General features: G+C 41.4%; 2 protein-coding genes across 3 annotated transcripts in view; one reads left to right on the top strand and one right to left on the bottom strand.

The window, feature by feature from the left end:
- GYS2 (glycogen synthase 2) overlaps nt 1-440 on the top strand; it is a 52730-nt gene extending 52290 nt beyond the window's left edge. For both annotated transcript variants that reach the window (XM_070494383.1, XM_014832449.3), the window contains one exon: nt 28-440. In XM_070494383.1, the coding sequence (XP_070350484.1) occupies nt 28-249 (222 nt within the window). In that variant the 3' untranslated portion in view covers nt 250-440. The remainder of the gene's footprint in view (nt 1-27) is intronic.
- Nucleotides 441-4280: 3840 nt separating this feature from the next.
- SPX (spexin hormone) lies at nt 4281-14919 on the bottom strand. The gene is made up of 6 exons (XM_014832450.3): nt 14750-14919; nt 14266-14346; nt 13811-13868; nt 13199-13261; nt 11522-11605; nt 4281-5679 (listed from the first exon to the last, which is right to left on the bottom strand). The coding sequence occupies exons 1-6, from the start codon at nt 14753-14755 to the stop codon at nt 5621-5623; spliced, it is 351 nt and encodes a 116-aa protein (XP_014687936.2). The 5' UTR covers nt 14756-14919; the 3' UTR covers nt 4281-5620.
- Nucleotides 14920-15161: the final 242 nt, after the last annotated feature.

The following is a 15161-nucleotide window of genomic DNA, read 5'->3' as shown; positions in this document are numbered from 1 at the left end:
TGTCTGTCTTATTTTTCTCTTTGACAGACAGAAGGATTTAAATATCCCAGGCCTTCCTCAGTACCACCTTCCCCTTCGGGGTCTCAGGTCTGCAGTCCTCAGAGCAGTGATGTGGAGGATGAAGATGAGGATGAGCGATACGATGAGGAAGAGGAGGCGGAGAGGGATCGCTTAAACATCAAGTCACCGTTTGCTCTAAGTCATGTTCACCACAGGAAGAAGAAGCTGCACGGCGAATACAAGAACTGAAGCCCATGCCTCCCGACAGGGCTAACGTAGTAAGAACACAGTAAGAATGAATATTTAAAGAAATGAAAATGCCCCCAATTTCATTTTCTTCTAAGTATTACAACGGAATTTATTTTCTGCCGAAAAAGTGGAGGAGATTAAGTGATGGGCAATTTTGTAACTTACAATAAAATTCATGTTATTGTCCCCAACTTCTTTTTCCCCAGTAAAATTAGGCATGGGAAAGAGTGTTAATTGAGGGAGGAAGACTGGAAGTGTTTTTTGGTTTTTGTTTGTTTTTTTTGTGAGGAAGATTGGCCCAGAGCTAACATCTGTTGCCACTCTTCCTCTTTTTCTTTTCTCTCCCCAAAGCCCCCCAGGACATCGTTGTATATCCTAGTTGTAGGTTCCCCTGGTTCCTCAGTGTGGGACGCCACCTCAGCATGGCTTGATGAGCTGTGCTAGGTCCGCGCCCAGGATCCAAACCATCAAACCCCAGGCTGCCGAAGCAGAGTGCACAAACCCAACCACTTGGCCATGGGGGCTGACCTCTGGAAGCGTTTTTAAAATAGTTAATTTAAGCAGTAAGAATTTTCATTTACTAGTGTTTAATTTTAAATTACGATCACCATAATCGTTGCTTAGTATTTATACAGCTTCTATACCTTACCAACCCAGTCTGCCATTTCCCCCACAAAGCAGCCTGATCTTAACCATTAATGTGCACTACCTACACATTTTAAATAACTCGGTCTTTAGTGATTATTTCCACCTTTCACATGAGAACCATGAATTCATATTTTGCTTTGCAGACAATCAAAATCCATAAGAAAATGGCTATCCTAAATCCAGACCTTGATGCATGTTGACGCATATTTACACATTCACTTCTCAAATTAATGATAGGAAGATGTTGCCGTGTGTACAGTACCATCTGACTGTAATGATTTTTCTATTGTTTAAAAGGAAAGCCTTTTTGAAAACTTGGTCAATTTTCCGTAGATGATAAATTGTTAAATCCAAATGAATAAATATATCAATATTTAAAGATTTAACTTTCATTGATAATGTCTTGTTTAAAATCCTTTTAGGGGGCAGCCAGGTGGCATAGTGATTAAGTTCGTGTGCTCTCCTTCCGCAGCCCAAGGGTTTGTGGGTTCAGATCCCAGGTGCCGACCTACACACTGCTCATCATGCCATGCTATGGCAGCATCCCACATAAAAAATAGATGAAGATTGGCACAGATGTTAGCTCAGGGATAATCTTCCTCAAGCAAAAAGAGGAAGATTGGTAACAGCTCGGGGCCACTCTTCCTCACCAAATAAATAAATAAGTAAAATAAAATAAAATTTTTTTAAACATTTAAATAAGATAATGACGTGTAAAGCTCCTGCTATGTAATATAGTGCCTTAGGAAGGATAACATTTACAACTATCTTTTAAAAAAGAAAATATAGAGTCTACCTAAATATACTAATGATTATTCACAATATGTTTAGCAACACTGTTGAATGATTATAGTTAAACATATTTATGTTTTAAATGTGATTAAATCTAAATCGGCAAAAACAAAACCCCAAATCACCACATCCACTCTTGGATTGTTTTTTTTTTAAACTGAGTATTGTTACATTTAGATCACAGTTGATACCTCGGTTAGTTTATCAATTGGCCTAGGTCTGTGGAGGCTCTAAAAAGTTTTGGTTTTCTCAGTGCTGGATTGTTGATGGCACCAGGTTAGAGTAACAATGATGGTGGGTCAGATGGTTCAAGCCCAATGGAAAACTGTAATCCAGCTCTCCTACTGCCCCATTGTTAGGAAAAAGTAGAAAAATGGTGAATACAAGCAACAAATCAGGCCAAAATTGCAAACTCACCTCATTTAGAGGTTCAGGAAGAAGGGAAATCAATTACCTAAAGCCTAATCCTTGAAAAATGCCCTGTGGGTGCCAATTAACCCAGCGTCTGCAGAATACTTTGGAAAGCTCTGCACTGAATATCAGAAAAAAAATGAAATGGATTTGTCTTACAACATAAATACTCGTTTGCTGAACTGCCAGAAAGATCTCATAATAAAAGGGAGTTTCACTGTTACGATAACCATGAAAATGTATTCCTAGTAAAGTGACACAATGTGTATATTCAGATGATACTCTTGGTTGGTAATTGGCTAGTCCACTGTTAGTGAAAGCATGAGCTACTCCGTAAAATACCTTCTTAATATAAAATTTCAAAATTCAAGAGCTGTTTTTAAAGTGAAAGAATAGTTGTCTGATTAGAAATGCATACAAATGATAGGACACACGGAAGTTAACTGACTTGCAAACACCTGGTTTTGAGTGGCATGTGTGGGAATCAGGGTTTCTGCCCAGGACTCGGTCCTCTATTGAGACAACTGCGACCACTGAGCTGCATCCCCTTGCTCCTGCCATATATTTATCCTTTCTCCAAGATTGACAAAACCCAGTGAGGAGCAACAAATATGGTTGTTAGCAGATGATTGCGCCTAGCGCAATGCCTTACACATAGTAGTTGCATAAATGAATGGTCTAATTGGGAGAAATAGAGGTACAAAAAAATGGATGCTTTTAAAACATGTACGTATTCATAAGTTGGAGGACAGAAACTATAGAAAATTGTGTGTGCCTGACCAGCTTACAGCAGGACTTTTTTTAATGCATTGTACCATCCTTCCTTCCATCATTAAGAGTTAGGGTGAATAGAGCTGGTTTTACATAAACTGATGAGAATATAAAATGTTACAAGTGCTATTCTAACAGTTTTCCAAGGCACAAGGAGAACTCAGAAGAGGGATTGGTCAAGTGAACCTGGGAAAGTCCAAAGAGGCTCATTTAAGACGAGCCTAAATTTCTACGAAGTAATGTGGGGGATACGACTGCCACCTTTACATAGTGCTTGTAAATCTCAAATCAAATGAGAAACGAATTCTTCCTAAAGGAATTTATGGTCCAGCAGGACAAGACCAACAGGTTATATTCCCAACTCCCCTTTCTCCTGCAGCCAAAGTAAAATAATGTAACTCAAGGTTGATAGGATATAGACCTTTATTTCTCATAACCAGGTAAAGAAGAAATGCTAGTTGGCAGCTGACTTTAACATGGCAGGGCCTCTTCGCCTTCTCGCCTCTCTCAGGATCACAATGGTGGTATGGGAAGAGAGGAAGCATCCACTGGGGAACCCCAGGGAAATAAAGAATACTTGAGAGCCCACATTGGCGGCCAGAGAACCACAGGGGAGGTAGGATACAGGGCAAAGAGGAGAAGAGCAGCTGCAGTTGTGCTGAGAGTGGCTGCAAGTCCAGTCTAGAGGTGAGGGGGCCCGAGTACCTGGACATGTGTTTGAGGCAGATATTTCCCAATTTTAAAATACAAGCTATACCATGTGAAAATTTTTGGATTGCTGATCACTTGTTCATTTCAGTTTTGAAAAAGATAGAAATAAAGAGAATTGCAAAGACACCCTAAGGGAGATAGAAAGTTACAGCAATCTGGGCAGAGGGGCCTTTATGCACCTACTGTGTTCATCCGAACAGCTGTATGGCAGAACATTCAAGGTTTTCAAGTCCCTATGATACTTGGAGCTGATAGTATTTTAACAGCTATTGGTCATTTAGAAAGCTTCTAAAAACTCTGTTTTAGCGTGAAATACTTGAGATGGTTCTAGTTAATTGTGGGAATTAGTTTTTTCATAAGATAGATTTAAAAAGTGTTCTTGGGGGGCTGGTCTGGTGGCTTAATGGTTAAGTTTGCATGCTTTGCTTCGGCACCCCAGGGTTTGCAGGTTTGGATCCTGGGAGTGGACCTACCCACTGCTCATCAAGCCATGCTGTGGAGGCGTCCTACATAAAAAATAGAGGAAGACTGGCTCAGGGACAATCTTCCTCACCAAAAACAAAACAAAAACAAAAAAAGAAAAGAAAAGAAAAGTATTCTTGGACTAAGCATAATATTTAAATAGCCAATATATACAAGTCTTTGTGAACTGAAGAAATAATTCTCAATAAATTGGACATATGCACTGTTCAGAAAAATCCACTTTAAAATCAAATTATAATTAAGGACAGTTGCCTATTATGATACCACAGATTTTTTTAATGCTATATTTTTTTCAACAGAGGTCAATTTCATTAACTTGAATATAGTTTCGTTATTGAATTATGAAACAAGATACAGACAAATTTTATAAGCACAGTTTTGACTGTACAACACAATGAAACTGTAATTCCAAGTTACAAAGACATTCACACAAAAATATTCCTTAGTACTGAGTAATGGCTATATACTGATGATAGTAAGAATTAATAATACTTTCCACTTATGGTATTTATGAATAATATTCTCAATTAGGTCAAAAATAATTAACATGATAGTCATAATTCCAAATAAATATATTATTGTGTTTGCTGTACATATGTATGTGCATATATATATATTTTTTTTTCTTTTTTTCAGATAGTATTGAACCCAAGTTGACTTTGAAAAGAAACAAATTAGGGATATTACCATGCACTTACGTTATCAGGGTACCTTTATGTAATGTTTGATGTCAAATAAAGACTAGAGTTCTAGTCAACTGGAGTAGGCAGTCTTTGAGTTTGTTTAGCCATGGAAAATGGGTTACCTCTAAAAAACTGGTTTGTTCCTTTTGTACAATGTACACAGGAGCAGAGTGTGTCTCCATTTGCTTATTTCCCAGTAACTTTTAGACCCATGTGTCTAAAGTCGGGGAGGTCTCCAAAGAACACAAGGGGGAGCTCCTGGCTGTGGAACATCAGCGAAGCTTCCACCTGCTCCAGCCTCACCTCTAGCCACCTCTCTCAGCCACACTGAAGCGTTCTACCAGAGGCCTCCTGCCCACTCACCCGCTCCCACTTCCCTTCTTAACAACTTACCTCTCCTGGATGAACTGCTAAGAGAATCACACTCTGTTCTTTCCCATCCCACTATGCTTCTCCCTCACCCTCCCTGGGGATGGGAAAGGGGAGAAAGAGAGGGAGATTTACTGCTGAGTGACAAGACAATGCAAGTGGGTGACAGCATGGAAAAACCGACCGCTAGCAATTATTAGACCAAAATGGATATCTGTTTTAACAAAAGACAACAGTCTAATGGGTCTTCAGCCTTACAATCAAAAATGCTCTAAAAAATTCAAGAGTAAGACACAAAGTGATCTAAACAGGACCGGAAGCAATGAAAGAAGGCAATGAAGTTCTCTGCTAAGAACTCTACATTATTTTGCATCCAGAAGAATAAATCTAGCTGTGCGTATTCCTAAGATTACAAATGAAGTAAAAGGGTCTGCGGGTTTTATTCACGTGGTTCATCTTTTCAGCAAGAACAGCACTGTAATTGAATGTAATCTGGTCTATTTTCACCAGTTTAGCAGACTGTCTTCTAGGAATCTGGTTTGATCAAAATTTTCTTCTCCAGCTGTAAAAAAAAAAATTATACAAAATAAACACCCAGCCTGTGTTTTAAAAGAAGAAAAGATATTTGAAGAGAACCTCAGGAAATAAACATTTAGTCCCTTACGTTACGTTAGCTTGTGCACTCTGCTACTGAAAATCCAAAAAGTTGGATTTTCATTGATTTGGTTTTAAAATTTTCCCCCTCAGCTTGGGATACATGGGAGTATTCACATTTCAAATCTGAATCTCCAAAATGAATGAAACGAAAATGTGGTATGTTTGGTAGAAATCTGAAAAGGCCACGTGTCTTGCTGTAAGTATGTCTCAAGTCTAAATATCCACCATTAGAACCATTGGCTTCTATCAAGGTACTGTCTCTATTTCCTATTGAAATGAAGCTTCTTGGGAAAGATGAAGTAGGAACACTTTTGCAAATATTCCCTTATTAGCCGAGCTAGAGGTCTAGGGAGGAAATGAGACAAAAAGAAGAGACCCTTGTTAGCTGTACGGGATTGCAAAACTTCAGAGCATGGGGAATCACATCTGGGGAGGGATAACTGAGTCAGATGATAGCAGTTTCTGGGACTCTAAAAATAGGTAGAAAGGCTAAAACCCACAATGGGGTAGGGAGAGTGAGCTTCCAGAGGCAAAATGCCTCTCCTAATTTTCTCTGAGATCATCTCCAGATAAAACCACATTCCCTCAGTTAGTTCCAATATCATTTGAACGTCTGGGTTAACTTTTAACCTGAACTGCTAGCACATTTTGAAATATTGCAGATAATGGGTTGCTCTTTAAAGGGAAGGGGGAAAAAAACCAGCAAGAAAGGCATCCCTGTATATGCTTCACTAAAATAAAAATCCGCCACATAAAATAAGAGCCTTCCCTTGGGGCTGGCCCCGTGGCCGAGTGGTTAAGTTCACGCGCTTCGCTGTAGGCGGCCCAGTGTTTCGTTGGTTCGAATCCTGGGCACGGACATGACACTGCTCATCAAACCACGCTGAGGCAGCGTCCCACATGCCACAACTAGAAGGACCCACAACGAAGACTATACAACTATGTACCAGGGGGCTTTGGGGAGAAAAAGGAAAAAATAAAATCTTTAAAAAAAAAAAATAAGAGCCTTCCCAATAATACTTAGAGACTTTAGAATAAAAATAGCAAAGATGACTAGTGATTAATACATCATACAGGAATCTATGACTTTTGACGAACAGAAATGACAAGCAGTAGGATATATTGGAGTATATGAGGAAGCCATTTGGTGTAAACCTAATTGGCTTGACTTTGTTTTTCCAAAAGGACCTGACATGGCCGTTGAGCACGCATTGTATATCTGCTTTAAGTATTTGCTTTGTCCCACAGACAAGAACAAATGGCCTTAAGAAAAAGGTGCAACTTCCCCCACATTGGCATTTCCTTAATGATAAGCATCTTTCCCTAGGCTAGGAACTGATTGCTGTGCTCACCCCACAATAGATCTGCTCCCTGCTGTGTGCACCGAAACAGCATACCTACTACCTGCTGTGTCCATCAATCGCTGTGCCGACAGAGGAGTCTCATGACTATTGTAAAAGTGACATTTCAATCATATGTGAAACATGCTCTTTGAGGGTATCTAACCACTCTGTACACCCCACTTCTTTGGTGCCCTTCCTTCCTTCCTGGGCTGTATGGTCCTCACATTTTGGCTCACAATAAACTCACTCCAAATTTTCATTTATAGATTGGTTATGGATTATTTGCATTGATACTTTTCATCAACTTAGATTAATAAAATTTTGTTTCCTTACCTCATTATCAGAGACAAGCCACTTAGGAAACTTCAATAATTAAAAAAATTTATTTTTCAAACAAGACGTGAAACAGGGATGTATAATCACATCCTTCCCCTAAGGTTTCTAATGAAGATCCCTCTCCCCGACTTGAAAATTAGCTCTCCCTTTTTCCATTCTAGCTCGCTTTCCTTTCTGGCTCTGCACATCTTCCAGCAATCAAATCTAAACCTTCACTATCAACCTGTCTCCACCAGTACTTTCCTCCTACTGACCTCAAGGATCAGGAAGTGTGCCAAGAGTGGAGTTTAGGAAAGATCACCTTGAATGCAGCAGCATCGTCTACCTGTTATTCAACTATTTCTCACTTTTTCATTGCCAGAGTTCTGAGAGCCACGTCAGCTAGTACCTTCTTTCTCTTAGCTCTGCAGTTCACTTTCTTGTCCCAAATTGCCTCTGGACAAGGTGTCAGAAAGGGCTCGGCAGCAGCAAATCGTGTCACTGGGCAAGGGCTGAGCGGAAGTCTTGTAAACGGCTGTTCAGTGACCCTTCCTAGCCACGATTATCTTCTTTTGCCCTTGATATCTGTATTCTTACTAAGCATTCTGCTACATTTGACATTTCTAATCACTCCTTCCTTGAAACTTTCCCTCCTTGACTCCTGGACTCTGTTATGCTGGTTCTCCTCTTAACATTTCTGCCAGCTCCTTTTAATGTCCCTTCACTGATTTCACTGTCTTCTTGATCTCTGAGTATTCTCCAAGGTAATCCTTTATTTTCTGCCCTTCTCCCACTACATCGGAGGCCTGGGAGTGATTTCCATTTTCATGGTTTCAACCTTTATTATTAACTGGCTCTGAATTTCCAGTTGTTCCCAAACCTGACTGATCATGGGAATAGTTTTGAGGAATTTCTTAAAGATGCAGATTCTGAGGCCTCACTCAAGTAGTACATAATTAGAATCTCTGGGCCTAAGGCTAAGAAATCTTTATTTTCAGCCAGCTCTCTAGTTAACTCTGATGGAGCCAGTCTACAGATGGATAGTAGAGAATCACCGACCTCTACACCTTCATTCACTGGAATGTCTGTCACCTCAACCTGAACCTGAATTATATCCACAGAAATGTTCATATCTTATCAGCATCACAATTTTAAATGCTTACACAAAACACTTAAAAATGTGCTTAAACTCTGGATTCTTCTGTACTTTTAGCAAATAGTTATCCTATGTTATCTTTCTTCCTTCCTGGATACCTCAGAATGGAACCTCTCTGTCTGTTCCCACTGACTGACTGGACCTCATCACTTCACTCCTGCCTTACTTCCTTGGTTTCTGACTGATTCTCCTCTCCAGCCTTTCCTCTTCAATACAATCCACTTGAGAGGTGGCATGGCATAATTGAAAGAGCTGTGGAGTCACACAGACCTGAGTTAGAATCCCAATATCACTTCTTACTGACTGTGTGACTTTAGGAAAGTAAACACACCTGGAAAGTCCAGTTTTCTGAGCTATTAGCATCAATTAATTAGCAACAGCAATGATTAATTAATAGATAAGCTTTAAATATCTGACACTCAGTAGAGATTCCCATATTGTAGGCTATTGTTATGACTCTTGTTGCTACCGTATATCCCATAACCAGACTCATCTTCCTTCACAATGTCATCTCTCTGCTGAAAATCCAGAGCGCATCTTATTGATTCTCAGATAAATAATAAGTCATCTTCGGTTCTTCATGCCACTTCCAGTATGTACCTGCCACGTGATAGTAGGCAAGTTATTTAATCTTTCTGTGCCTCTATTTCCTCATCTGTAAATTGTGGATAATAAGGGTGCTTACCTCTTAGAGCTACTGTGAGAATTAAATGCATTAATCCATATCCAGTGCTTAGAACAGCGCCTGACACACTGCATTATAGCAAACCCTCAATAATTATCAGCTAGAGGTAGCAGTAATAGTGGTAGCCGCTCTCATAGCTCTGTCATAACACGACTCCTACATTCCGCTATTCCACTGACTGCTCCCCCTACCTTTTCACTGCACAGGCCACTCTCACTCTTGCTTTTGCTTAATCTGCTTTCTTCTCTGCCTGCCACAGTGCTGGCATCCAACAGGCAGAAACGCATATTTGCTGAATTAAGTTTTATAATCCCCCCTACTCACCCAAGTCAGCCCTGGCTTTGCTCTGAATTCAAAAGACCCCTTTATCCCACTCTCTTCCATTGGCTTCTGATTGGTATTTTTTCACAACGAAGTCATAACCTGAAGCCAGCGCTCTTCCCCTCCCTCACATAGCCCGTCCAATACTAGGCGCAGAGCACACGTGCTTTCTCATTGGCCCTAGTGTCAGAGCACTAGGCCAGCAGCCCGTACTTTGACCACCTGATCACCACTATATTTTTTTATACATTTTAAAATTAAAATTGTTATAAATATGGCAACACTACAATTTTTGAAAGGAAAAATTCTAGGTCTATTTATTATGGTTTGATGACCTCTATTATAAATAGTAATAAAAATTATGTACAGACACGTGTTGCTTAACGATGGGGATATGTTCTGAGAAACGTGTCATAAGGCAATTTTGCTGTTGTGCGAACATCATAGAGTGTACTGAAGGGGAACAAAATTTGCCACCCCAAAAATGTGGCTTTTTAACATGAGGATTATTTTCAGCTGAGCATTTTTAAGAAATGAAAGACTCAGAAAGTTTTTCTTATTACCTCTCCCTTAACTGACTAAAAGAATTCAGATTAAAAAAACCTATCTCAAGAAGCAGCTATCACCTTAACATAACATGAACTAAGTGGGAGACATGGAGGAACCTAGAAAAGCCTGTTTGTTGGGCTCCCCTCTGTGTTCTTCTGTCTCTCTGTGGTCAAACTCTTGTTTTTCAAACGTTTGCTCCTTTTCACCTACCTGTGAGTTGCCTTCCTTCCCTTTGAGGGCCCTGACTCTCCCCACCCGCGATATCTTTTGCCTTTATCTGAGGATGGTATTTAGGTTGAAGGCTTCAGCCATTTTGGTGAGTTACTCAGTTTTCCTGAGTTTCCCCCATGTATCCATGTTATTAAACTTTGGTCTATTTTTCTCCTGTTAATCTGTCTCATGTCAATTTAATTCTTAAACCAGCCAGAAGAACCTAGAAGGCTAGAGGAAAATTTCTTCCTCCTCTATGGTACTTACACAAACCTAGATGGTATAGCCTACTACACACCTAGGCTATCTGGTACTAATCTTACTGTACCAGTGTCATATATGTGGTCCATCACTGACTAAAATGTCATTATGTGTCACATGACTGTACCTTGCTTCATTTGGCTCTCATGGCATTCCTGCCCATGAATATCATTATTCTAGTTTACCAATAATGATACTAAGGCTCATGGTCACCTAGCTGGTAAAGCAGCAAAGCCAGGATTTGAACCCAGTCCTGTTATATACTCCAAGACCCTTGCTAATCTGTTACTGAGACACAGTAATTCATCTACTAGTTTTAATGCTACGTGGACAGTGTCTCTATTTGGAGATTACACCTAATCTTGGTATAGAAGAAACTGTACAGTGTAGTGAAAATTACACAGGCTTAGAATCAAAACTGACCCATGTCGATGAGGGTGACCCATATGAAACTGCTCTGTTTGTAAGTAAAAATAGTTGATTTTCAGCATTTTCACTGGGTTCAACCTTTAACAGTGAGTAATTGGATTTGCAATTAGTTAAACCTCTTTTGGTCTCAGTTTTTTTAACTATAAAATGAAGCTGTTTATAGTTGGACTCTGAGCTTTTTATTCTAGAGTTCTAAGAGAAATAAAGGTTACAATAGGCTATAGATTTTGGAATTCACATGAAACGTCCCAGTCTCACCAAGGAAATGTTTTTAAGTTTTAGGGACTTACTTTAGTGAGAAATATACTGGTCTTTATGTAATAAACATCACTGTGAATTTCTGGGGGGAGGGGTGGTAACTGTTAATTATTTTTAAAAAGCAGAATAAATAAAAGTAACTTTGTTGTATTTAACATAGAATTTCAAAAGTAATCAAAGCTTCTCTGCCTGCAGTTGAAAGAGGTCACTATACTTGTACCTTCTTGTAGTTTCTGCAAGGAAGCCAGTAACAGAGCTGCCGCCTCTGGAAGAGTCAGTAGTTGGGAGTTTGGGCTTCGTCTTTCTGGAGAAACAAAAATGTATACATAGTCTATTAGTATTTAAATATTCATATACACAAATTATATTCCAGTATGCTATAATGCTAGGAAAACCTCTGTGAAACAGATCTTTTTTTGGTGAGGAAGATTGGCCCTGGGCTAACATCTGCTGCCAATCTTCCTCTTTTTTCCCTCCCCAAAGCCCCAGTACTTAGTTGTGTAGCCTAGTTGTAAGTCATTCTGGCTCCTCCCTGTGGGATGCCGCCACAGCGTGGCTTGAGGAGCAGTGTGTGGGTCCACAACTGGGATCAGAACCTAGGGCCCCACAGCAGTGGGTGGGAACTTAACCACTATGCCACCGGCCGCAGGTGAATCAGTAAAGGCTGATTTTTATAATTTGAAACATTTTCACATTTCCCTTGGACGATACTTACAATTGGTTATGTTGTGTATTACAGGGCACAGAAGATAATTTAAACTATATACTACAGAGAATTTCGCGAAAGCAAGGAGGATTAAGATTAAGAGTGCTTGCAGGGCCAGCCTGGTGGCTAGTGGTTAAATTCACAAACTCATCAAGCCATGCTATGGCGGCATCCCACATAAACTAGAGGAAGGCCGGCACAGACGTTAACTCAGCAATAATCTTCCACAAGCAAACAGAGGAAGATTGGCAACAGATGTTAGCTCAGGGCCAGTCTTCCTCACACACACACACACACACAAAGATTGAGAGTGTTTGAAAATTGTCACCCTTCAGAGATAAATATGGGATGTCTGGGCAGAAAGGTTGAAATGTGATCCTGCACGGCGCCTGCACTACTTCCTCTCTTGTCACTTCCAACACAGTTTGAGATAAGCTACCATCTTCCCACGTGTAAAGGCAATTATTTGACTGAAGGAGTATCTGCGAAATATTCAAAATGACTTCAAATCTAAGTTGACAGAAGAAAAACTTTCCTGATTCAACACAAACCGTGGGAGCAGCTGTGGTGGGAAAACAAATCTCATAAAGTAAATAAGCTAAACGACCCTGCAAGCTTGAAGGTAAACAAACATTTGTTAAGCAACTACTCTGTGCTCAACACAGTGTTTGGTGTTTTCCAAAATGAGTTGTATACTTTTTATTTTTAGCATTTCAACCTTTAATATGTATCAAAATTAATTATATTGTTATCTTTTAAATCCAATGGCATGGAAAGGTTTATCATGAAAAATAATAGTCCCTGGCCCCATTCTTAATGGCCCCCACTGAGTAACTATTTCTGATTTTGAACCTTTTGATTGCTTTTTGTAGTAATATAATGGAGACATAGGTTTGAAGTTTCTATTTTAGTAATATTTGACAATATTTTAATAACAACAACAATGGTGTTTAAGAGGAAACTGTGTAAAGGTCCTGTCGTAAAGGGGGAGGGACATTTCCGGGGGCAGCTGCACAGTTCTGGCCACCCCTCCTCACCCCTCAGAGCTGAACCCCGGCCTGGCCGGTCCCTGGAGCGCCCCCTGGGGACCGCGGCACACCCTGGCGGCCCGAGGCCGGTCTGAGCAGCTGGCAACCCGCGCCGGGCTGCCCGAAGTCGCCGGCCGGCCCCCTGGGTCCCTCGGTCACTCACCGGGCGGCGGCCGGTCGGAGAGGTCCTTCCTCCGGCTCTGGTCTGCGAGGAAGCGGCGGCCCTCTGCAAAGGCGACACACGGGGCTCAGCGCCCGCCCGGCCCGGGCGATCGGGGTGACACCAGCCGCTCGGCACCGCGAGTCCCCAGGCCGGGAGCGGGGCGACGGCGGTGGCGGCGGCGGCGGCCGGTCGCTCGTGGTCGAGATCTGCGCCGGTGCCAAGTTTCGGGCGCTCCGACCCCGGGCAGAGGCAGGCGCCGGCGAAGGGACCAGGAGGAGAGGCCCGCGCCCCACGACTGGGCTTGGGGGCGGGGCTCCTGCTCCCCAGCCGGGGCGATGCCGCCAGGCAGCCCGGGACTCTTCCTCTGTGCCCAGAGCCAGCAACCCTCCAGTTTGGGATGGGGGATTTCTAATAATCAGAGGGTCCTCCCTTTCCACCGCTTCCCTCCCCCGCACCCCGTCCCTTTTCCTTGATGAACTGAGACGAGGATGAACAGGGGAACAAACTCGATATTATTCTCTCCCCACAGTTCTTCGTCTGTCCCATGGATTCATGCACCCCTAAGGGTCTTCCCTTTATTGCTGTAGGAAGAGCAAAGTATTTGGAACGTACGTGCGCCCTTCAGGTAGAGCATAGCCTGAGGAGTCCAATTCCTTCTCTCAAAGAGTCTCTGCAACCCGGGGAGAAGAGAAAAGCAGTTAATAAGACAGTACAGCCTAGTCCTCTATTAGGAAAAAAAAAAAAGGGAGGGATGGAGGGAGGGAGGGGAGGAGGAGAGAGAGAGAGAGGGAGAGGGAGAGAGAGAATGAGAGAGAGAGAAAGAGAAAGCAAGGAAGAAGAAGGGAGGAAGAGAGGGAGGAAAGAGACAGGGAGAGAGAAAGGAAAAAAGGAAGGAAAGAAAAGAAGCAGTGGAGGAGGAGGAGGTGGGGAGGGGGAGGGAGGAAATGAAAGAAGAAGGAAGGGAGGAAGGAAGGAAGATAGGGAGGAAGGAAGGAAGGAAGGAAGGGAGGGAGGGAGGAAGGAAGAGAGTGATAGCCCACCCAGGATCCCCAAGTGCACTTGGTTACCTGCGGTGCACCGCTGGAGTTTCCCATGGAAGAAAACACCAGGAAAAGAGCCAAGGTTGTTGCCACCAGACTTCTCAATCCCTGCAGGAAAAGATCAATCAAAGAGAATCATTTCTGTGCCTGTAGAATCTTCTGCTTCCTTCCTTGACGCCTGGACAATTACAAACTCCTTACTTTTTTGCTATTTTCTGTTTTAGTACTCAGTATGTGGAGAAGGGAGTTCCCCAGTTTACCTTCTATTTAATCCACAAAGAGTTCTTTTTCAAAAAAATATTTAAAAATATATTATTTTCATTAACTCAAGTGAGGAATTAGGTGAATCAGGAAAAAAACTTTTTAATAAAATCAAATGATTTTGATATTTTAAAGGCATATTGTTTAAAATCCTTTAGCCTCTAAAACACTTATTAAACATAAAATAGGTAAAAAGCTGTAAAGTGTTTTATAAAATAACTGAAAAGTCTCAAGTAAAACCTTTACTTACCTTCATGTTCTGCTCCTTTCCAGAACCTGCAATAACTGTAACTTTCCCTATGAGTTTTCTTGTCTTGTTCTGAGAGTGGGGCTTTTAAAATCTTAGCGTCAAGGACCCCTCCCGATCATCTTGGGTAGAGTTAGGGAGTCCACAGGGACTTCTTGTCAATCTTCAAGATTGAGAGGATCTGCTGACTCCTCCTGGGAAATTCAATTGCAGGAAGTAGAGGAATGATTGATGGGTGGACATCATTTGTTTAGATACTGACCCATCAGCTGGGATATAGTCTGAATATATCAGCATCATTGTCTTTGCTTTTCCCACTAGCATCCCCAAACATTTTATTATTATTATTGTTAAAAAATGATTGACCCCAGGCAGAATCAAAAGTAAATGAATAAAGCAAGAAAACTTATCTTGG

Source organism: Equus asinus, chromosome 22 (assembly GCF_041296235.1).
Source record: "Equus asinus isolate D_3611 breed Donkey chromosome 22, EquAss-T2T_v2, whole genome shotgun sequence".
Classification (NCBI taxonomy): Eukaryota; Metazoa; Chordata; class Mammalia; order Perissodactyla; family Equidae; genus Equus; species Equus asinus.
This window is presented reverse-complemented; position numbering and strand designations above follow the sequence as displayed.